We start from the raw sequence: 22,534 nt of genomic DNA, 5'->3' as shown, positions 1-22,534 counted from the left end.
AATTAAAAACTAAGAAAAAAAAAGCACACAAAAAACCACACACACACACACACACACAATAAGCAGTTTACAGACAAATAAGCTACTGGGAGAAAATGTTTGCAAGTTATTTCTCTCTATAAAGGGCTCTTAAAATGACCATACTGAGACTGGTTGAATTATGGTACATTCATTCAATGGAGTACTATATAACCAAAAAGAAAAGAGAGAATGAATGTGGTGCAAGTATCTAGGAAATGACATGGAGTTATTTCCAAGATTGTTAAGTGAAAAAAAGAAACATCCTTTAGTGAAGGAATAGCTCTACAGAATGGCATAAATAGTAACCATGTTTCCTATCACTGTAGGTTTCTTCTCAGACACACGATGTGATCTGAAATTAGGAACAATCAGTTTATTTTTGTCTGTTTAACTGACTGTAATATGTTGTTCTTAGCTACCATAGTTCAGTGGGCAGCTGAGGTACATTTCCTTCTAGTGTAAGACTAAATCTTCATAATTCTGTTTTGCCACAAGTTTCTACTTTTGCCAAAAAGAAACAGAACCCAGAAACTAATAAAAATGGTTATATACAGGAAGTTATACCAATGGGGTAAAAGAAATGGAGACAGGAGTGAGACTTCTGAGTAAACTTTGTATTTAGTTTTGATTTCCGAAACCTAGAAGTGTTTTCTGTATTTTAAAACTGAGTTAAAATGAAGAGGATTAACAACAATAGCTGTGCTTCACTCTGACACCCTGGCCTGTTGCTGACTAGATAGCACTTTCTGTCTGTTCCTTTAGAAAAGGGACAAGGGTGTCCCATACAAATGCAGAGAAGACTGGACTGAACATGAGGTGCCAGGAAGGGTGAACTGCCTTTGCAGAGCTTGCACTTTGGTGACAGTATGTCTAATACGGGAGGGAAAGAGAAACAGTACTGCAGGATATGGGGGACAGAGAGTGCTGGGAAGGAAGGTAGGGTGACAGTTTCAGATAGGGCAATCTGTGAGAGCCTCATGAAACGTGACACTTAAACAAGAAAGGAAAGGACAAGCCATATCTATGTGACTGACGCCCAATAAAAACCCAGAAACCACGGCTTGGCACGGAGTAGGCACTCAAACACAAGTTGAAAGAGTAAATGAAAATACAGCTGACTTCTGAACAACATGGGTTTGAATTTCATGGGCCCACTTATACGTGGATTTCTTTTTTATAAATACAGCACTGTAAATGTCTTTTTTCTTCGTTATGATTTCTTAATAACATTTTCTATTCTTTAGCTTATTTTATTGTAAAAACACAGAATATAATATATATAACATGCAGAATATATGTTAACTATTTATATTATTGGTAAGTAACGCTTCCGGTCAACAGTAGGCTATCAGTAGTTAAGTTTTGGGGAAGTCAAAGCTTATACACAGATTTTCGAATGTGCAGGGGGTTAGTGCCCCATCCCTGGCACTGTTCAAGGGTCAGCTATATTAATTTACTAGAACAATTACATTTCAGGCATATTGTGTTGGAGCTCTCCATGACCACTTTCGGGTTCAATTTGATAGAGGGATTTACAGAACTCAGAAAAACTTATACTCACGGTTATGGTTTATTACAGCAAAAGGATACAGATTGAAATCAGCAAAGAGAAAAGGCATGTAGGATAGAGTCCAGGAGAGGCCGGGTGCAAGGTTCCAGTTGTCCTCTCCCAGTGGATTTGCAGGGCTAGCACTTAAGCCCAGCAACATTGTGTGACAATGCATGAGAAGTGTTGCCAACTAAGGAAGCTCATCCAAGCCTTGGTGTCCAGCATTTTACTGGGCTCGCTCACGCACACATGTAGCGCCCAAGTGACTGACCTTAGCTCTTCAAATAGTCTCCAGCACACCCAGAGGGCCTCAGACATATGAATACAGGCATTCACCAAAAATCACATAGCGTAAAATATCTGGCATGGCCTGAGACCTCACATATATAAAAGATTCCCATCAGGCAGGATATTCTAAGGGCTCAGAGCTTATCTCCCAGGAGGCAGTCAAGGGCCAATACCAAAGCCAGGCATTTCTCTGGAATGTAGAGTTTAAGTAACCCATGCCTGCTGAGTTCACTTTTTAGAGCACACAGAAGTTTTAATTTAAAAAAAAAAAAAAAGATACATTGGTAGAGGAGGGAAAACATTCATCTACTGCTAGGCATAATTTTTCCATACATGTTGGGTTTAAAAACTTTAAAAAATTAACATCCTCAGAGCAATGGATATTTTTCTGTTGATTCATTTTACTAATTACTTAGAAAAGATCTGACTTTTAATAGCCAACATATATATCAAAAATCACAATCAGAATATTTTCCTAGAGCAAAGAAGCAAAATTAATTTTTTTCCACTGCAAGTAGAAAAAAATTATATAATTATGTTCTAAATTTTCAAGAGTTCTAAATTCCTCTTCATGTTAAACCAGGTATTAATGTTAAAGAAGATAAACAGAACCAATGAAATAATACTGAGTGTCCTCACTAAGTTTACTGTAAGTTACTCTTCATCTCTGTCTGCATTCCTTGAGCACACAGTAACTGAGGTTGTAGGGAAGTGAACCAGCAGCATGCAACAGAAGGGAAAACCATTCAGGGCACTTAAAAACTTTCCTTGTAATTATCCTTAAAAAAAAAAGACTGACCGTGGTGTAGAAGCTGGAAATTTTCTTTCAAACACTCAATTTTACTCTAAAAACTGGTTCAGAAAACATTACTACTAATACTTTGAAGAGTCTCCACGACAGCTTTATTGCCTTCATAAAAAATGACAGATTTCATACAGAGGAAAAGCCCAGTCTATCTCCTGTGTGCCTCCTGCATATTCACACAAAACACTTGACTTCTGACACTTCTGGTCACCAAATGAATGGAGGTTTTCCCCCACAATAAGCGATTCTCTGTGACACCAGCTGGGTGTCCTACTATTTAACTCAATTCTGACATTATGTATCCAAAGACAGCATCAGATCCCACAGGTTAAGGGCTCAGTTCCCCAAGACTGTCCTCTCCCTCTGCCACCCCACCCCCATATACACACTTCAGATGCCAGTCACACCTGTTATCACCTGCACTTTTGACCAACCAGCGATTTGCAGCAACCCCCTCCTTAGATTCTATTAATTTGCTAGAGCAGCTCACAGAACTCAGGGAAAAACTTACTTATGTTTACCATATTAAAGGATATAATAAAGGATGCAGATAAACAGCCAGCTGAAGAGAGACACAGAGTCCCAAGTGCAGGAGCTTTTGTCCCCATGGAGTTTGGGAGCACTACCCTCCAGTGTAGATGTGTCTGCCCACCTGAAGCTGTCTGAACCCCATACTCCTAGAGTTTTACGGAGGCTTCCTCATGTAGGCATGATCAATTATTAACTCTATTTCCAGCCCTTTCCTCCTCTCTGGAGGTTGAGGGTTGGGGCTGAAAACTCCAAGCTTCTAATCATGCCTTGGTCTTTCTGCTGACCAGCTCCCATGTAGGAGCCACCCAGAGTCACCACATTGGAACAAAAGATGCTCCTGGTGCTGCTACCATTTAGGGATTTGTATACAAGGGTTTTAGGAGTCAGGAGTCAGGGATGGGGTCAAAGACCAAAGAACAGAACAAGAGATGCTTCTAGGGCTCTTCTCACTTAGGAAGTTACAAGGGTGTCAGGAGGTCTATGCCAGAAACTCGGGGCAGAGCCCAATGTATGCATTTTCCACTCCCTCAGATTTCATAAGACAACAATAATTAGATTTTCAATTTTCAGTATGTGTATTTCAAAGCAATTCAGAACACTGACTTTATCACTATGACAGAACAATCCAAATTTATAGAACTTTGTATTATATTGTGTCGAAAATTAGTAAAACTTCAGTTTATGAAATGCGGACTAAAGGTTAAATAAACAAAAGTTTACCCTTTCTCTGGGGTGCTGTCCAAAGAAATCTGGATGTACTGCAAAATAGAATGGCCTCAAGGCATTGACTGCTTCAGCTCCTGATAAAGCTCTTGAGGAGAGAAACCAGTGTGGAAATATCTTCTCTAGACATGACCTTTTAAAAAGATGTGGATTTATTATTCACCAAGGTCACTGACACACACACACACACACAGATCCCCAATGCATAAAGTGACAATATAGTAACATTAAAATTATTATGCTTGGAAAATACCACAGAAACAAGACAGAAATCAAAACTGTGGTTTTCTGAAATCTATAAAAGTTTTAACAAGCAATGTCCAATTATGAAATAAATAAGTTGTGGGGATGTAATGTATAGTATAGGGAATACAGTCCATAATATTGTAATAACTTTGTATGGTGACAGATGGTAACTAAACTTATCATGGGATCATTTAATAATGTATAAAAATACTGAATCATTATGATATACACCCGAAACTAACAGGACATTGTACATCAATTATAGTTCAATTAAAAAGAATTTAACAAATAAATAAGATATATATTGACTTTTAACAGAAAGTGCCACATTGTTTCTAAAAACAGTGGTTATAAATTCCTCTGATGCAATATGAGAAAATAATATTAATTAATAATAATAACATTTCCCCTCAAAGCCTACTTTGAAATGTTAACTGGCTTTACTGCAGATGGTGACAATTTCCTGTGTCATTTTTTTCTTCAGATAAAAAACCCTCAATATCCATAGTGTAATCTTTTCTTTATAGTGAAAAATATTTTGAGTACAATGCTTAAAATAAGAAGATGCCTCTTAGTTTACTTCCTCATGGCTGGCATGCTAAAATTATCCTCGTTGGATAGCTTGACATTCTTATTCTTAAATTTTGGCATAACTCACCTAAGACTGTTTTTTTACCATACAGTTTTAAATCCAAATGGAATTATTTGCAATTTTTGGGAAGCACTTTCATGACATCAATTTTTGGAACGTTATAATTTTACCTCCATTCTATAATAGTCTATAAAGAAGTCTAACTATTAGGCACCTTTTTGTCTCATACATTAGCTCATACAATATTGAGTACTATGTCTCTCATACATTATTGAGTCTATGGAAGGGCTTTATATTTTTAAAATGACAGAGATTACAGGATCATTTACGGAGATTTTTAGCAATCTGGAGACCACCACCAACATATTTTCAGATTACCTTTTTTTTTTGCACGTACTTGAACCTTTTACAAAGTCAATATTCAAGGTTGTGCATGAAGGACTACAACGAGGAGTTCGAACAATAAAGTAAGCAGTAAGCCAGGTCCTGACGTCCTCAGTATGAGGCCGTATAAGCAAACAGTGGCAGGTCCACTGATTCCCCCCATTTGAGCTTCATTTCTCATTTCCAAGTGTCTGACAGACACTTCAGCTATCCTGCCAGCCTCTCAAATTTTGTGTGTCTAAAAAAAGGAGTAGAGGTCACTGTTTTCCTTCTAGTCTCAGCCTGGATACAGAAAGCAAGAAAGCAGTTCAACCCAGGATTATCTTCCTTATTCCTGTCACCGTGGTACCACTTTTCTCAGTGTTGCCAGAGTACAAATCTGCAGACAGTACCCTGCCCAATTTTGGGTGGTCTGGAAGTTGGTTGTTTCTTCTCACTTTACAATATCCCAGAAACCGTTCCTTCTTTCCATTTTCTCTGCCACCCATTATCACCAAAAAATAGAACTGCATAGCCTCACAATCTGTCTATGCTCTAGTGCCTTTTCCCTACCATTTTATATACAGGTTAATTTTCCCAAAATCCCACTATGACTGTATTCCCTATTGTAACACTTTGCTCGTGTTTCAACTCCTGCGAATAAAATCCACTTCTTAGTCTGGTGTTTCAAATCCTCTGTAATCATTTCCAATCTGTCTGAAGTGACTTCCTACCACTCTTTTAGATGCCCTTGGGCCAACCCTCAGTAACCTTTCTCATTCCTCTTATTTCTGCATGATTTCTAAGCCCTAAACATGCTCCCTGTATCCCAGTTCCACCTATCCAAACTGTGCTCATTCACTGAACAGTTACTAAGTAATACATGCCAGGAGACAAGGTGCCCATTTCCCCCAGAATCTTCTCTTTTGTATCCTCAGTATAGTCTTTCCCTCTTCTAAACTCTAAAAACAGAAACTGCTTACTCAGCATATTTGCAGCACAATACCATAATGTGTAAATGATGTTTCCATTTGTTCCTCTCTTCCTCCACCCACCCCATCCTCCTCAGCTACCATGCACCCTTGAAGGCAGTAAACATGTTTTACATATACTTGCTGTGGTTGGCTATGTTAGTTGGCATCTGCTGAAAAGCAGAGGTCAAGACACGCTTAGATGTGCGAGAGAATTGGGAAAGGGAGGAGAAGGTGGGGAGAGCTTTCAGATCCTGATGTAGGTCTGACACCTGCAGGACAGAGGAGAGGCAGGAGGACTGGGCAGGAAGTCTTGGACTGTCGTCCAAGTTCCCAGAAGGGCTCAGCCAGGCCAATGAGGAGTTGGACCAAAGGCACCCACTGGCAGAGTCCTGTGTCTTGTTGGAATAAACCTGACTCTGTATTCCTGCTCTGCTTGGGCACTGACAGCCAGGAAAGTGTGGCTTTGAGGCAAATCCATGTACCCAGGGAGATAGGAGAGCTCAGCGGATATCTGATGGCTGCCACAGCATAGGGTCTGGCACAAGTGTTATTGTTAATGTATGTTAAATGAATGTCTAGTAGGTATTTAATGAAAGGAAGCTTAACAGAATCAAGGAAAATTAAATCAAAAGCAATATTATGTTGCTTGAAATTGAGCAAATTGAGGGGCGCCTGGGTGGCTCAGTTGGTTAAGCGACTGCCTTCGGCTCAGGTCATGATCCTGGAGTCCCGGGATCGAGTCCTGCATCGGGCTCCCTGCTCAGCGGGGAGTCTGCTTCTCCCTCTGACCCTCCTCCCTCTCATGCTCTCTGTCTCTCATTCTCTCTGTCTCAAATAAATAAAATCTTAAAAAAAAAAAAAATTGAGCAAATGAAAATCTGGATTTATAAGACATTAGGAAAGGATTAGATTTTTGAAAGACAAATCACTAGAAGAGGGTCATATGGTAAACATTTTAGGCTTTGTGGGCCCCATGATCTGTGTTACAACTACTCTACTTTGTGGCTATAAGGGGAAAGCAGCCACAATAAAGCACATGAACGAGGGTGGCTGTGGTCAAATAGAACTTTACTTACATAAAAAGGCAGTGGGCCCATCTGACCCATGGACTATACTTTGCTGACCTCTGCACTAGAGGATTTAAATATAAGGACCTCAAGTAATTTAAAAATACACGTACAATTTACTTCTAATTTTTGTAGAACACAGACTATGTAAAGCGAGAAATCTGTCAAATCACTTGGATTTTTCCAAAAAAGAAAGTTATCCTACTGAAAAGAGCAACATTGCCTTGAGTTACAAATGGAGAGCCATTAACACTTTAGGAGATTAGGGAATTTACAGATTGAAGTAACAGAATGTCACTACTGGTATCTATTTCGTACTTAAAGCATATGACTTGATTTCTAATTAACAACTAAGAATTTGCACTGCAATTACTCTAAAGCAGTGCTTTTCTTTTTTTTTTTTTTTTTTTTTTTTTAAAGATTTTACTTATTTATTTGACAGAGAGAGACACAGCGAGAGAGGGAACACAAGCAGGGGGAATGGGAGAGGGAGAAGCAGGCTTCCCACAGAGCCGAGAGCCCGATGTGGGGCTCGATCCCAGGACGCTGGGATCATGACCTGAGCCGAAGGCAGACGCTTAACGACTGAGCCACCCAGGCGCCCCTAAAGCAGTGCTTTTCATGACCCACAGTGCTGTAAAATAAACTTACAGAGCCATGACCAACATTAAAAAAGAGAAGACACGCAACAGAATATATCACTGGATACTGTGTGTGGCAAGGGTTAACTACGGTTATGAAACTTGTATTTTATGCATTATGATTAAAATACAGTTTTCTGAAGGCTGGAATAAAACAAGCTGGAAAAGCGTGGCTCTATTATGCAACCACTACTATTCACTGTCAATGGCACACGTGAGGAGGCAAGAATTCCTCCAGGCTCCTTTGATCTCTCCTTGTATTAGAGTATGAAAACACGTCAGCCTGGTTTTCTGTGGTTGAACATTATTAAGATACCACAACATGAAGAAGGTCTACACATCTGCAGAAGAACAATTTTTCCAGGCACACTGTATCTCAGTTTCTTTGTTTCCTGCCTCTCCTCCTCGTCCCTCCGTGTCCTAAGAACTGTGTCATAAATTCAATCAGAGTAAGTCTCCCTTTCTTTGAGAACTCTTGTCATAAACAAGTTGGTGGAAAAAGTCTGTTTCCCCTAATTAACTCCCTTTTGACAGTGACTATTTACTGGAACAGGATAGTTATTTAAAAGTACTAATTATTTGCCAAATATTTTATATTTGGTAAATATTTTAGAAACCTAACACTCCACATATCATTTTTACTTAACAGGTCAACTTGTATTTTATTTGGAGCCAAATGCACACGATTTTTCCCTTTTTTAGCTTGGTTACCAAGAAACCAGGACTAAATGTGACATTTGAGTAATTGTTTAATCAGTTCTGCTTTTTAACACAATAATCTTTTTCTCTACAGGGCTTCTGATCTCTTTCAATTATCCTATATATGCCCATTATAAAATGTCAATTAAATTTGTATAGTTGAACTCCTTAAATCCTTTCTTGAAGAAGGATTTAGATTATATATCATGAATAGCAAATACAGTAGTCAAATGATCTTACTATACAATTTAAAAGTAAAGTGGTTTTCCACATGATAGCAATAGACTTGAGGGCAACATGACAAAAACTGTGCTAAGGACAAACTTTATCTTTTTTCCTCTTAAACTTTTAACAGTGAACTATTCTGAAAGATGGTATTTTTTTCATCTTTTGCCCTGAATGAACTCTTGGAGGACCTGGATGTTCATATGAATTTTCTTTTTCTCTTTTTGTTCCTGCCCTCCACCACCATAATATAATTTTAGAATTTGAAAAATAACAATTAAAATTAGCCAAATACATAACAGAATCCCCCCCCCATACTAATTACATAATGGACCACAAAGCTTACCTTCTCACAGGTTTCAGGTGGCAAAACATTTCTGAATATATATGTACATCAACTCCCAGGCATCCATTAATCACTTAAAAAGTTAAGCAGATACAAGTGATGAACAAGTGGAATTTGAAATTAAGACATTTCCATTTATATTAACACCCCCCAAAATGAAATGCTTACCTATAAATCTAACAAAATATGTACAAGATCTAAATGAGTAAAACTACAAAAATGATGAATGAAATCAAAGAAGAATTAAATAGAGAGATATCCGAAGACTCAATATTGTCAAGATGTCAGTACTTTCCAATTTAATCTATAGGACAACAGACTGAATCTATAGATTCCGAGCAATCCCATTCAAAACTCCAGTAAGTTATTTTATAGATACTAACTCAGGTAAAAGACTCAGAATAGCCAACTCAATATTGAAGAACAAAGTTGGAAGAATGACACTACCTGACTTCAAGACTTACTATAAAGCTATAGCAATCAAGACAGTGTGGTATTGGTAAAAGAACAGACAAACAGATCAATGGAACAGAATAGAGAGCTCAGAAATAGATCCACATAAGTATAGTCAACTGATCTTTAGAGCAAAGATAGTCTTTTCAACAAATGGTGCTAGAACTGGACATCGACATGCAAATAAATTATTTTACACCCTTCACAAAAATTAACTCAAAATGGATCACAGACTTAAATGTAAATCACAAAACTATAAAACTCCTAGAAGATAACATTGGGAAAAAACCTAGATGACTTTGGGTATGTTGATGACTTTTTAGATACAACACCAAAGGCACGATCCATGAAAAAAAGAACTGATAAAGTGAACTTCATTAAAATTAAAAACTTGTGCTCTGCAAAAGACAATGAGAAGACAAACCACACACTGGGAACAAATATTTACAAAAGATACACATATCTGAAAAAGGGCTGTTATCCAAAATATACACAAAAAAATCCTTAAACTCAACAAGAAGAAAATGAACAACCTGATTAAAGAAAGGGCAAATTAAATGTGTCCTTTGTTATTTTAAATATATCGAGATATTTTAATTAAAAATTTTACCCAACTGAACAAATTTTATAGTATTTGTATCTATTTTGGTGTTTTGTCTTTATAGTAAATAAAGTTTTTGAACAAAGAAAAAAAAGACCAAAGACCTGAATAGATACCTCATTAAATAAGATATACAGACGGCAAATAATCATATGAAAAGATGTTCAACATGACATATAATTAGCGAATTGCAAATTAAAACAACAATGAAATACTACTATACATCTATTAGAATGGCCAAAATCCAGAACACTGACACCACCAAATGCTGATGAGAACAACAGGAACTCTAATTCACTGCTGGTGGGAATGCAAATGGCACAGCCACTTTAAAGGACAGTATGACAGTTCCTTACAAAACTAAAATTACTTCTACCGTATGATCCAGCAATCACACTCCTTGGTACTTACCCAAAGGAACTGAAAACTATGTTTATATAGAAACCTGCACACAGGGTGCCTGAGTGGCTCAGTCGGTTAAGCGACTGCCTTCGGCTCAGGTCACGATTCCGGGGTACCGGGATCAAGTCCCGCATCGGGCTCCCCGCTCAGCGAGGAGTCTGCTTCTCCCTCTGACCCTCTCCCCTTCTTGTGTTCTCTCTCTCTCACTCTCTCTCTCAAATAAATAAAATTTAAATAAATAAATAAAAAGAAACCTGCACACAGATGTTTCTTTTTTTTAATTTTAAAAAAGATTTTATTTATTTATTTGTCTGGGAGGGGGTGCACAAGCAGGGGGAGTGGCAGGCAGAGCAAGAAGCAAGCTCCCTGTTGAGCAAGGAGCCCAATGTGGGATTCGATCCCAGGACCCTGGGGATCATGACCTGAGCCAAAGGCTTAACCAACTGAGCCACACAGACGTCCCCATACAGATGTTTACAGAAGTTTTATTCATAATTGCCAAAACTTGGGAGCAACCAAGATATTCTTCAGTAGGTGAATGGATTAATAAACTGTGGTATATCTAAACAATGGATTATTATTCAGTGCTAAAAACAAAAGTGCCATCAAGCCATGAAAAGACATGGAAGAAGCTTCAAAAGCTACAGTAATTAAAACAGTATGATACTGGCATAAAAACAGACATTTAGATTAATGGGACAGAATACAGAGCCCCAAAATAAATCTATGCATATTATGGTTAATTAATTTATGACAGAGGAGTCAAGAATATACCATGGGGGAAGGACAGTCTCTTTAAGAAATAATGCTGGGAAAATTGGACAGCCATATACAAAAGAAGTAAACTGGATCTCTTGTCTTACACCAGACACAAAAATTAATTCAAAATGGATTAAAGACTTCAACACAAGACCTAAAAACATAAAACTCCTAGAAGAAAACAAAAAGTGGCCGGCTCTTTAAAATAGCTCTTGGCGACGGTGGACTCTGAAAAACAAGCAGGGTTCTAGAGGGGAGGGGGGTGGGAGGATGGGTTAGCCTGGTGGTGGGTATTGAGGAGGGCACATTCTGCATGGAGCACTGGGTGTTATGCACAAACAATGAATCATGGAACACTTCATCTAAAACTAATGTTGTAATGTATGGGGATTAACATAAGAATAAAAAAATGAAAAAAAAATAAATAAAATAGCTCTTGGCAATGATTTTTTTTTTTTGAATCTGATACCCAAAGCAAAAGTAACTAAAGCAAAAATAAACAATTAGGACTACATCAAACTCAAAAGGTTTTGCACAGCAAAGGAAACCATCCACAAAATGAAAAGGCAACCTACCGAATGGGAGAAAATAACTGCAAATCATATATCCGATAAGGAGCCAATATCCAAAATATATAAAGAATTCAACTCAATAGCAAACAAACAATCTGATTAAAAAATGGGCAGAAGATCTGAATGGACAGTTTTCTAAAGAAAACACACAGAATGGCCAACAGACATATGAAAAGATGGTCAGCCTCACTAATTATCAGGGAAATGCAAATGAAAACTACAATGAGATATCACTTCACACTCTTTAGAATGCTTATTATCAAAAAGACAAAAGAAATAACAAGGGTTGGTGAGGATGTGGAGAAAAGGAAACCCTTGTGCAGTGTTGTGGGAATGTAAGTTGGTGTGACTACTATGGAAAACAGTATGGAGGTTCCTCAAAAAAATTAAAGAGTGAACTACCAACAATTCCTTCTGGGTATTTATCCAAAGAAAACAAAACCACTAATTCGAAAAGATACATGCATCCCCATGTTCTTGCAGCATTATTCACAATAGCCCAGATACAGACACAACCTAAGTGTCCACTGATGAATGAATGGATAAGGAAGATGTGGTATGTGTATATATGTCACACACACACACACAATCAAATATTATTCAGCCATAAAAAAGAATGAAATCTTGCCATTTGCAACAACATAGATGGATCTCAGGGACAATATGCTCAGTGAAATAAGTCAGACAAAGGAAGACAAATACTACATGATCTTTTATGTGCGATCTAAAAAACAAACAAAAACAAAATTAAAAAACCCACCAAGCTCATAGATACAGAAAACAGACTGGTGGATGCAAAAGGAGGGTGGGGGTTGAGGGGAAGAAATGAGTGAACTGTCCTTTTTTAGTTTAAATAAATGCAATATAAATTTTTAAAAAGTTTTAAAAAGATAAAGAAATGAGCTTTCAAGCCACAAAAAGACATGGAGGAAACTTAAATGCAAATTACTAAGTGACAGAGGCCAATCTGCAAAGATTATGTACTATATGATTCCAACTATAAAATATTCTGGAAAAGGCAAACTATGGAGATAGTAAAAAGTTCAGTGGTTGTCATGGGTTGCACGGAGAGAGGGATGAACAGCTGGAGCACAGACGATTTTTAGAGCAATGAAACTACTCTCTGAGATACTACCATGGTGGATACATATCATTAAACTTTTGTCAAAGTCCATGGAATATACACCACCAAGAGTGAACCCTAATATAAACTGTGGACTTTGGGTGATAATGATGTGTCACTGTAGGTTCATGAATTATAACAAATGTCCCATGCAGGGTGTGGAAGACTGTGTGTATCAGGAACAGGGAGTATATGGGAACTCTATATTTTGCTCTGAACCTAAAACTGCTCTAAAAAAGTTTTATTTTTTAAAAAAAGTTAAGCAGATAAATGGGGGAAAAGATTTTAATTACATGAACTTTTCCAATAATTTAGATTTTAGGAAGATCTTCAACTACAGTATGATATCCATGTCAACTGACAAAGTGATTTTAAAAAAAATGCTATGAGAAAAAAAATCCTAAAAGTAGTCCCTAAATAAATCTTGAAATGCCAAATAATTGAAATAATCACAGGTAAAAAATTATTTTCCCCCCTATTAACAAGCTCTTAAGCTTTCTCACTCTCCATTATTCTCTTCTAGAGATCTGTTTAGCAGCATACTCTCTCAAAACAAACCACCAGATGTCTAAAATCATATTCCGTCAAAGCTTGAGCATTAAGTATGCTTAAAAAAATATTCTCATGAGAGGCGCCTGGGTGGCTCAGTTGGTTAAGTATCCGACTCTTGATTTCAGCTCAGGTCATGATCTCAGGGTCTTAAGATCCAGCCCCGTGTCGGGCTCCCTGCTGGGCGTGGAGTCTGCTTCTCTCTTTCCCTCTCCCTCTGTCCATTCCCCCCTCTCCACCTTCAAAAAAAAATATTTTCATGATATAGTTAATATACCCAAGCCAAGATAATATAATGAAGCATAACTGCCATTAACAGAATGATAGAAATACGTATTTTAAAGACAAATCAAGATATTCAAACAATGGATACTTTATTTTCCGGCTGACTGGTGTGGCAAGAGTCTCTGGGATGCATAATGTGTTTAGAAGTATTTATTTAAATGTTTAAAAAGGTGATTTTATTTAACCATTTACCTTTATAATTTATCTGAGACAAACACACAGATACAGGAAATACTGCTATCATTTTGAAGAGTGGAGATCAAATGGAGATGCAATGAGGAAATAAAACCATTTGGACTATCTAAATAAAGGTTCAATGTAATCTGTGATAGACTGAATTCTCACCAAATTTCTTCAAGAAATAACCAGAATAATCTAATCTTAGTTAAGACAGCACAGATACAAGGCTCAAAGCTTGCAAAGAAAAGACTAGAAGGATATACATATGCAATCTCTAACTGGTTATCTCTAGGTAGTGGGATATTAAGTGCTTTAATTTTTTAATTTCCTAGTTTATTTACAATGAACATGTGACATACATTCTTAAAATTTTTTTTTAAGTCAATGCTTTTAGCATTCAAATTAAATGAAGAAAATGTATATAGTAGGAAAGGGTGTCCTTTTTTTGAATCTGATACCCAAAGCAAAAGTAACTAAAGCAAAAATAAACAATTAGGACTACACTTGGTATTTAAGACAGGACCCGATCCCCTGGGATATCTGTCCAAAGACAGTCCTAGACTATAGTCCCAATTTAGCTCAAGAAGAAACAGCTTGCCACGCTCACACATAATGAAATTTCATTTTTTATGTTATTTTTTTAAAGTTTATTTTTTTTAGTACTCTCCACACCCAACGTGGGGCTCGCATTTACAACCCCAAGATCAAGAGTCACACACACTTCTGACTGAGCCAGCCAGGTGCCCCTCATTTTTTATATTATTAAGAAAATTTATGCCATTTAACTGCAAAGATACTAATAAATGAGCTAAAACTGTGGATAAGAAATGAGGAATAATACTTGAGAGGCATATGATCATCCAAGAATACAGATGGGAAACAGATGAAATACGCAGCCATGCTCTAACCAACATCCATTATTCAGCATAAAACGATCCTAAAAGCACCCTTAAAAAGCCAGAATAACTGAAAAATGCAAAGCACCTTGACGTACAACAGTGCAACCTGTTTTGTCTTTTGCAGCAATATCTTAGAAAGTCATAAAATAAAAATGTCTCCATCTGATGAACAAGGTAAGTGATCCAAACGACATGCTCTACTACACATTTTCAAAAGCAAGACATCAAAACAAACACAACACTGAAAAGAAACTGTTACGATAACTGATTTGAAAAAAATGTTTTGAAGTTTGAAAATTAAAACACACTATAGACAAAAATTTTGAAATGAATTTAGGAAAGACTAGTTGCTTCAAATTTGATTCATAAAGAGTTTTCGAGGCAGACAGCCAAGTTACACTAAATATATATCTAAACATTTATGAATAAGATTTGCTAGGAAAAGCAGCTCATTTACCATATAAAGTAGCTTTATAACTTCAGAGTTAGCTCAGAATTAGTCTCCAAAGAATAACCAACAGCAAAATTGCAAAAATTATAAAAAATCCTTAATGATTTTCAAACATGGAGCACAAGGTATGTTGTGCAGAGAATTTTTTTTTGTGCAGAGACTTTATGTAGCATGTTTTAGAAGCGTTTCTGTCAAAAATAAAGCAAAAAAAAGTTTCTTGAATTTCAGTAACTTGAATTTAAATAAGCAAGCTTCTGTACTTAAAGTACTGGTTTTCAGTTGTACAGAAAAATTATACATTCACTGTCCACTTTGTAATCATAGGGTAAAATTACTACTGAGCAATGACTAATAAAGGACATTAATACTTAGAAATGGGACAACGGATTCTCCCAATGAAAATAAAATGTTCCTAAATACAAGTCTGAACATTAAATCATGGAGAACCTAAAAAAGAAAAAGGCTATTACAGGTTAAGAGTTAGGTGTTTTCTGTCTGCTTTTGTAGTAAGTAGGTGATTTCCTAAAAAGGTTCACATGGGGGGTACCTAGGTGGCTCAGTGGGTAAAGTGTTTGACTCTTGGTTTAGGCTCAAGGCATGATCTCAGGGTGCTGGAATCAAGCTCAGCACCAGGCTCTGTGCTCAGCACTGAGTCAGTTTGTCCCTCTCTCTCTCTCAAATAAATAAAATCTTTTAAAAAAAGTTAAAAAAAAAAAAAAAGGTTCACATGCACTAGAGTAAAAAGAATTAGCATGTATGGTAGCCACTATACCACACGTTGACTACTCCGAATTGAGACGTATTTTAAGTGTAAAGTATGCACTGGATTTTAAAGATTTGGTACAAAGAGAGAATGCCAGAGTATCTCATTAATACTTTTCTATATCGATTAGAAGTTGAAATAATTTATTAAAATTAATCTTAGTTTCTTTTTGCTTTTTAAAAAGTAAAACAAAATTTGTCTTTTGCAGTTTACTAGAAAATGTAAATTTACATCTGTGGTTCATATTATACTTCTATTGGATTGTGCTGATCTAAGCCAGTGCAAGGCAAAAATGCTTTTAAGTTAACATGACTCGGTCAGAGAAGGCAGTCTGCACAATGGTTAGGAAAGGGAGGTTGCCCTGTCTGAAATCTGTATTCAAATGTTGATTCTGGCACTACCTGTGTGACCTTGGGCAAGTTATTTCACCTTCCTGAGTCTGTTTCCTCATCTTGTAAATAACACAGATGGTTCAAGAGCTGTCTCGTCTATGAAAAAAGTTTAATGTGAATTAGCTTAGGTACAACTGGTGAATAGGGGAAAGATGTTATAACCTATGCAGTTTTTTCCCACCATGTTAAAGGTTTGGAGTGATCAGAAGTGGTCTTTCTACAATTACAAAGGCCTCAGCCATATGTAAAGACCTTAATGACAAAACTTGAAAATTCCCCAGTAGTTCCTTTGGTTTAAGAAGTTGAGGGTTAGTGGCTTCAAGTATCCCTGCATTTTTCACGACATCAAGCAATCTGGAAAGCTGTTAATGCAGATGAAAAAACTGGAGACTTCCACATGTCTTGTTTTGTTTTGTTTTTTTTAAAGATTTTATTTATTTATTTGACAGAGAGAGACACAGCGAGAGAGGGAACACAAGCAGGGGGAGTGGGAGAGGGAGAAGCAGGCTTCCCGCGGAGCAGGGAGCCCGATGCGGGGCTCGATCCCAGGATCCTGGGATCATGACCTGAGCCGAAGGCAGACGCTTAACGACTGAGCCACCCAGGCGCCCCCACGTCTTGTTTTGAGTGGTGTGTATTTTTTCTTCATAAACCCTGCTATTTTAGTGTATTGTCCTGCAGAATGTCAGGATTTCCAGGAACGTGTGTATGTCATTACAGCAGAAACACCTGTATAATATGTACTGTCACCCAAACTGCTCTTTAATTCAAAATTAAAAATTTTCCATTAGCTGAGAGAATACTTGGAGCTAACACTATGCTATATATAGTCTGCTAGACAGAAGTAGTTTAGGCATAAACTTTATTGTAGAAAATGTCAATTCAGTAAGTATTTTATTGACCTTTGTCTTTATCAAAAGGGAAGAATTACAATTCTACTACTAGCAATAAAGACTAACAAATTTAATACAAATGAAACAACAATAAATACAGGTATCATCGTTTGTCTAGTCACCGGACTAGACTGAAGTTATCTGCACTGTGTAAGAGAATATGTTGAAAGACACATATAAAATGCTGGAAATATTCATTACAGTCTATTTCTAAAAGCTGAAATGTAATCTAGATTATTATAATTATTTTTTAGCTCTCTGGATATGGAGTCCCACATTAGACTTTTTTTTTTTTTAAGATTTTATTTATTTATCAGAGAGAGAGAGAGACAGAGGCAGGCAGAGGGAGAAGCAGGCTCCTTGCTGAGCAAGGAGCCCGATGTGGGACTCAATCCCAGGACCCTGGGATCATGACCTGAGCCGAAGGCAGACGCTTAACCAACTGAGCCACTCAGGCGTCCCACACATTAGACTTTTTTAAAAAAGATTTTATTTATTTATTTGAGAGAGAGCAAGAGCAGGGGGAGGGGCAGAGGGAGAAGCAGACTCCCCGCTGAGCAGTGAGCCCCACACAGGACTCAATCCCAGGACGCCAGGACCCCAGGACCATGACCTGAGCCAAAGGCAGACACTTAACCAACTGAACCACCCAGGCGCCGCCCCCCCCACCCCCCTGCATTAGACTTTTGTACGTTTTAAGGAGTATATTATGTGTAAAAAGTAGGGGCTGTCTAGGATTTTCGGGAAACTTAAATATAATAATGTACGTAAGGAATTTAGCAACATCTGGCAAACAGAAAATTCATATAAGTGGCAACTATTATTATTATACAATTCAGGGTGTATAAAATTCTGCAGAATTCCTTTTAACCCCTCCTAATAAGGGCTTACATATAGGTAGAACATGTATTTTATTTATTTGTTTTTTTAAAGATTGTATTTATTTATTTGACAGAGAGAGAGAGAGCACAAGTAGGCAGAGGGGCAGGCAGAGGTAGGCTCTCTGCTGAGCAGGGAGCCCAACATGGGGCTCGATCCCAGGACCCCAGGATCATGACCTGAGCCGAAGGCAGCCGCTTAACCGACTGAGCTACCCAGGCACCCCAGAACATGTATTTACACACAACATTTTATCCAAAAACAAATTTCATAACTGGAAAACTCAGAATTATAATAAGGGTGTGTGAAAGTCTTAAAAAAGACAATGCAAGACTATATACAAGTAAAAAATTACAAATGAATGATTTAATTTCATAAACTTTAGGGAAAAAACTAAATCTATCAGAACAAATAAATATGGCTGTTTATTTTTGTTATTCAAAGACAAAAAGAAAGCACTTGCTAAGTAATAAAAAAAACAAGATTCAAAGACAAAAAGAAAGTTAGCACTTGCTAAGTAATAAAAAAAAACAAGTTTTCACAGTAGTACTTCTCTTCAAAAAAAGAGAACTTAACTTGGGGCACCTGGGTGGCTCAGTTGTTAAGCTTCTGTCTCCAGCTCAGGTCATGATCCCAGGGTCCTGGGATAGAGTTCCATGTTGGGCTCCCTGCTCAGCAGGAAGCCTGCTTCTCCCTCTCCCACTCCCCCCGCTTGTGTTCCCTCTCTCACTGTGTCTGTCAAAAAAATAAATAAAATCTTAAAAAAAAAGAGAACTTAACTGGATATAATAAAATTATATTGTGCTGTGGGAATTGCCTTTTTAATGAATTAATAAAGCGGTTTTCTCAACTGGGAGGAGGAGAGACAACATGAGAGGAAATAGAACTTCTTTTCCTTTTGCCAACAATCCCCCCTTCTCCCCACCAATGGTGGCCAACTCATATTTCTATAGGAAAAAGCCTATGTACATAAAAAAAATTCACTTAATTCTGATATACACTCAACAAAATTATTATTCTAAGATGATCGTTTCCTATTTAAATCACTGAAAAAATTAAAAATATTTTTTCTGGTTCTGAAGAACCAGATAGGAAATGTGTGGTTTCCCCTTGAAGTCCTATGAGTTTTTTTAAGCATTTCCTGTAAGTCTTCCTTGAAGAGTGGGCTCAGACAACTAAGTGACAGGCAAAGTATGATGGGATCAGGTTCCTTTTGGAAAGGTGGGGATTAGGGAAGAAACAAAAGAAAAAGAAACAGGAAACAACCTTTAGGGCAGTAGTTGTCAAAGGGGAACAGAATCTCTGGGAACTTAGAAATGCAAATGACTAGGCCCCGCCCCAGTCCTGCAGAATCAGAAACTGGGTGGGGCCCAGCAATCTTTTTTAACATGCCTTTGGGATTCTGATGCACACTTAAGTTTAGGGAACCCTTATTTCATCATTTTACAGGATTGAGGTGTCAGAAAACTTTTAAATTTTATTTCATTAAAAATGCTTCTTCAACAAACTTACGGAAATATCTCTGGATACTCAATTGTATGTGAAAAATCAAATAATTTTAAGTTTTGTTTGAACTAGTTCTTTGTTTTCTGTATGGTTTACCTACTTCTTGAGCTTAAAAAAAATTCTAAGTGGAAACAAGGTTAAACCTCAGCCCTCTGGCAGGCATGGCTGCTTGCCTTTTCATGTGGCACAGATCCTGGGTCAGTCCTCGTCTCTGCAACACCAAGAACCCAACTTCATCACTCTAGCCAGAAATACACAGGCCTCAGGGAAAACAAAATCATAAGGGGCCTGACTCATAACTGCCCAATGTTAACGTTTAAATTTACTATGCGAAATGTGATGGCCAACAAGACAAGAAGACTTAAATCTGTGTTTCTTTCCCTTATAGGACTTCGCTACCCTGAAAGTCAAAATGACTTTTAGCAGATTGAAAATCCACTGCTTCAGAGTAGAGTTGGGTGCTCCCACTTGCTAGTGAGAAACAGTTTGAAAGCCTGGGGCACCCAGGTCAACTGCAGGGTTCTTGTCTCCAGACAAATTTTTACATGGGTGGTTCTTAAACAAATTCCATATAGCCTACTATTCTTCCATTTGGAAAAGGCCTCAGGCATGCTATAAAATAACTAACTCTTCAGGGAAGCATCTGGGTCCTTAACTCACCTAATTTATCAACAGGCATTTATCAAGTTCTTATGTGCCAGGCTCTGTGCAAAGTACCGGGAATAAAAAAACACTAAGCCAATCCCACTTGTCCAAAAATTTAGTTTAGGAAAGATGGAGGGAATGGAAAAATAAAGATAATTATAAAATATAGTTAATAATACAGCCATGCACTGAGTATTATGGGGGGGTAGGGGGATTTGGAAGGTCTTTTCCAAGGAGATAGAGAACTCTGGATTGAGGCTGGAAGATGAGGAAGGTCACAATTCATTTACAAACCATCTTAAATGGCCACTGTCATCCACTTAGTAGGGATATTAGCTTTTATTTCATAAAATGAAAATTTGATTTTTACCTAAACTCTGTGCTGAGGCATTAAATCTATGCAGTTTCAGATCAAATCTAGGAGAAAGAGGTATCTAATTTGTGGAAAAGCCAAATTATGGGTTGTTTAAAGAAAAACGGTTTTGCTTACCTCTAATAGATACAGAAATAGTAAGTGTTTGTTAAATAAAGGTTCTAGGATTGGTCTTTGGCCATTTGGCACAATTTTTATTTGAAAGTAACTTATTTTAACAAAGTTTAATATCCTCAGGCTACTCTCATTTAAACCTGTGACTTATCTTAGTAACTATATTGCAAGGTTTTTAAAAGCAGTTTGTTCCGTCAAGGAGAAATAAAAGCAGGCAATTTTTCATCGCTTTTCAGTTGACTACTTCTCAGGGAAGCGAAAAAGGCAAAGAAAAAGGAAAGCAGGAAATTCCTATTAAATAAATTAATCAATTATAACAACAGCAAAGAACCTAGGTTCTTTAGCTTCCGTCCTAAATCTTTAGCTATGAGGTGTGAATCACAACACTTCTATGATAAAAGTAAGGACTTCGGGGAAACATTATAGTCGGAAACAAACCTAAACCGTCTTTGGTTTCTCATTTCAAAACAAGTTAAAACAGATGCGGTGCGTACACTCCGGGCCCTGGAATCGCTTTTCAGAAGTTATCATGTCGACCTAAGGTGACTCCGCAAGCGGCCCGCCCGGACCCCTTTCCGCGATGAGCAGCCCGACGGCACCACTGGAGGCCCTCCCCTCCTGCTCCTTACAGTTCCGCCCAGCGTCCGCCGCGTGGGATGCCGCGGACCTGCTCCACCTCCCACCCCGCATCAGGAGGAAGGATTGTCGCTCCCGCCGGGCTGTGCGGGGGCGCATGCGCACCGGGGCGCCAGCCCTGCCAACTGGCGCGCGCCCCAGGGCCTGGCGTTCTCACCTGCGTTCGTCCCACTGGACCAGCTGACGGGTTTCTACAGGCAGTGATCGCTGAGCCCCTGCCCCTGAAATCCCAGTCGGGCGCGCACCGCTCGCCCATCCCTCCGGCACCGGCCTCGGCGGGTCGCTCAGGGTGAGTCCGGCGCGCTATCGGCGCCGAGCTTGCGCTCTCATTGGCCGACGCGTGCCCGGCCTTCCTCCCTGAGCGCCTGCGCGCAGCCGGACGCGGGGGAACCCCCTATTGGTCCCCAGGTGACCCGGCTGTCATCCCTGCTCCCCTGAAGCCCTTGCCCCTCCGCCTTCTTACCGGCGGGCCGGGGGGCGCTCCGCGGAAAGCTTTGGGAGACGCGAATGATCACTTGGAGACGTAACGGGCTAGGCCGCCGGGCGTCGGAAAATGACTAGGCGGCAGGTGGCGGGGCCTGACCGGAACGGGTGGACAGGACGGGGAGCGGAGGGTGACCGAGCACGCGCTGGAGCCTGAAGTAGGGGCACGCGCGCATGCGCCGGGCCGCCTCGCGCCCTTCCGCCCCGCGTCTCCCACCCAGGGCGTCCAGGGAAGGGGCGAGGCTGTCCTTGCCAATCGCCCGCGGCGCTTTCGGAGCTGAATCCTTAGGTCGGCTCTCAATGGAGAGCACCAGATTTTAAAGGTCTTATTGAAGTATGCCCTTTAGGATTCCTAACAGAAATATAGCTAATTCCTAAACATTTTTCTCCAGCTTACATTTTGTTTTTGATTTTGGTCCCTTCGAGATCTTGCTATTTTCAAACCTTAAACATTCCCTCCGCCCCCTTTTTTTGGGTTTTAGCTTTACTTTGCTCTTGTGGCTTTG

At 38.7% G+C, this 22,534-nt stretch overlaps 1 protein-coding gene across 5 annotated transcripts in view; it reads right to left on the bottom strand.

Annotated features, from left to right (window-relative positions):
- Positions 1–22,188, bottom strand: part of TCAIM (T cell activation inhibitor, mitochondrial) — a 103,723-nt gene extending 81,535 nt beyond the window's left edge. For 2 of the 5 annotated variants that reach the window (XM_064590707.1, XM_064590703.1), the window contains exons 1-3: positions 21,703–21,861; positions 9,071–9,143; positions 3,915–4,050 (exon numbers count right to left, since the gene is read on the bottom strand). In XM_064590707.1, the coding sequence (XP_064446777.1) occupies positions 3,915–4,050; positions 9,071–9,099 (165 nt within the window). In that variant the 5' untranslated portion in view covers positions 9,100–9,143; positions 21,703–21,861. Of the gene's footprint in view, positions 1–3,914; positions 4,051–9,070; positions 9,144–21,702; positions 21,913–22,008 lie in introns of those variants that run through there. The other 3 variants (XM_064590694.1, XM_064590687.1, XM_064590696.1) reach the window with 3 other exon arrangements.
- Between the last annotated feature and the right edge of the window lie 346 nt (positions 22,189–22,534).

The sequence above is a fragment of the Mirounga angustirostris genome, unplaced genomic scaffold (assembly GCF_029215605.1).
Source record: "Mirounga angustirostris isolate CCGP_5_RB_7025 unplaced genomic scaffold, mMirAng1.0.hap1 SCAF_1, whole genome shotgun sequence".
NCBI lineage: Eukaryota > Metazoa > Chordata > Mammalia > Carnivora > Phocidae > Mirounga > Mirounga angustirostris.
This window is presented reverse-complemented; position numbering and strand designations above follow the sequence as displayed.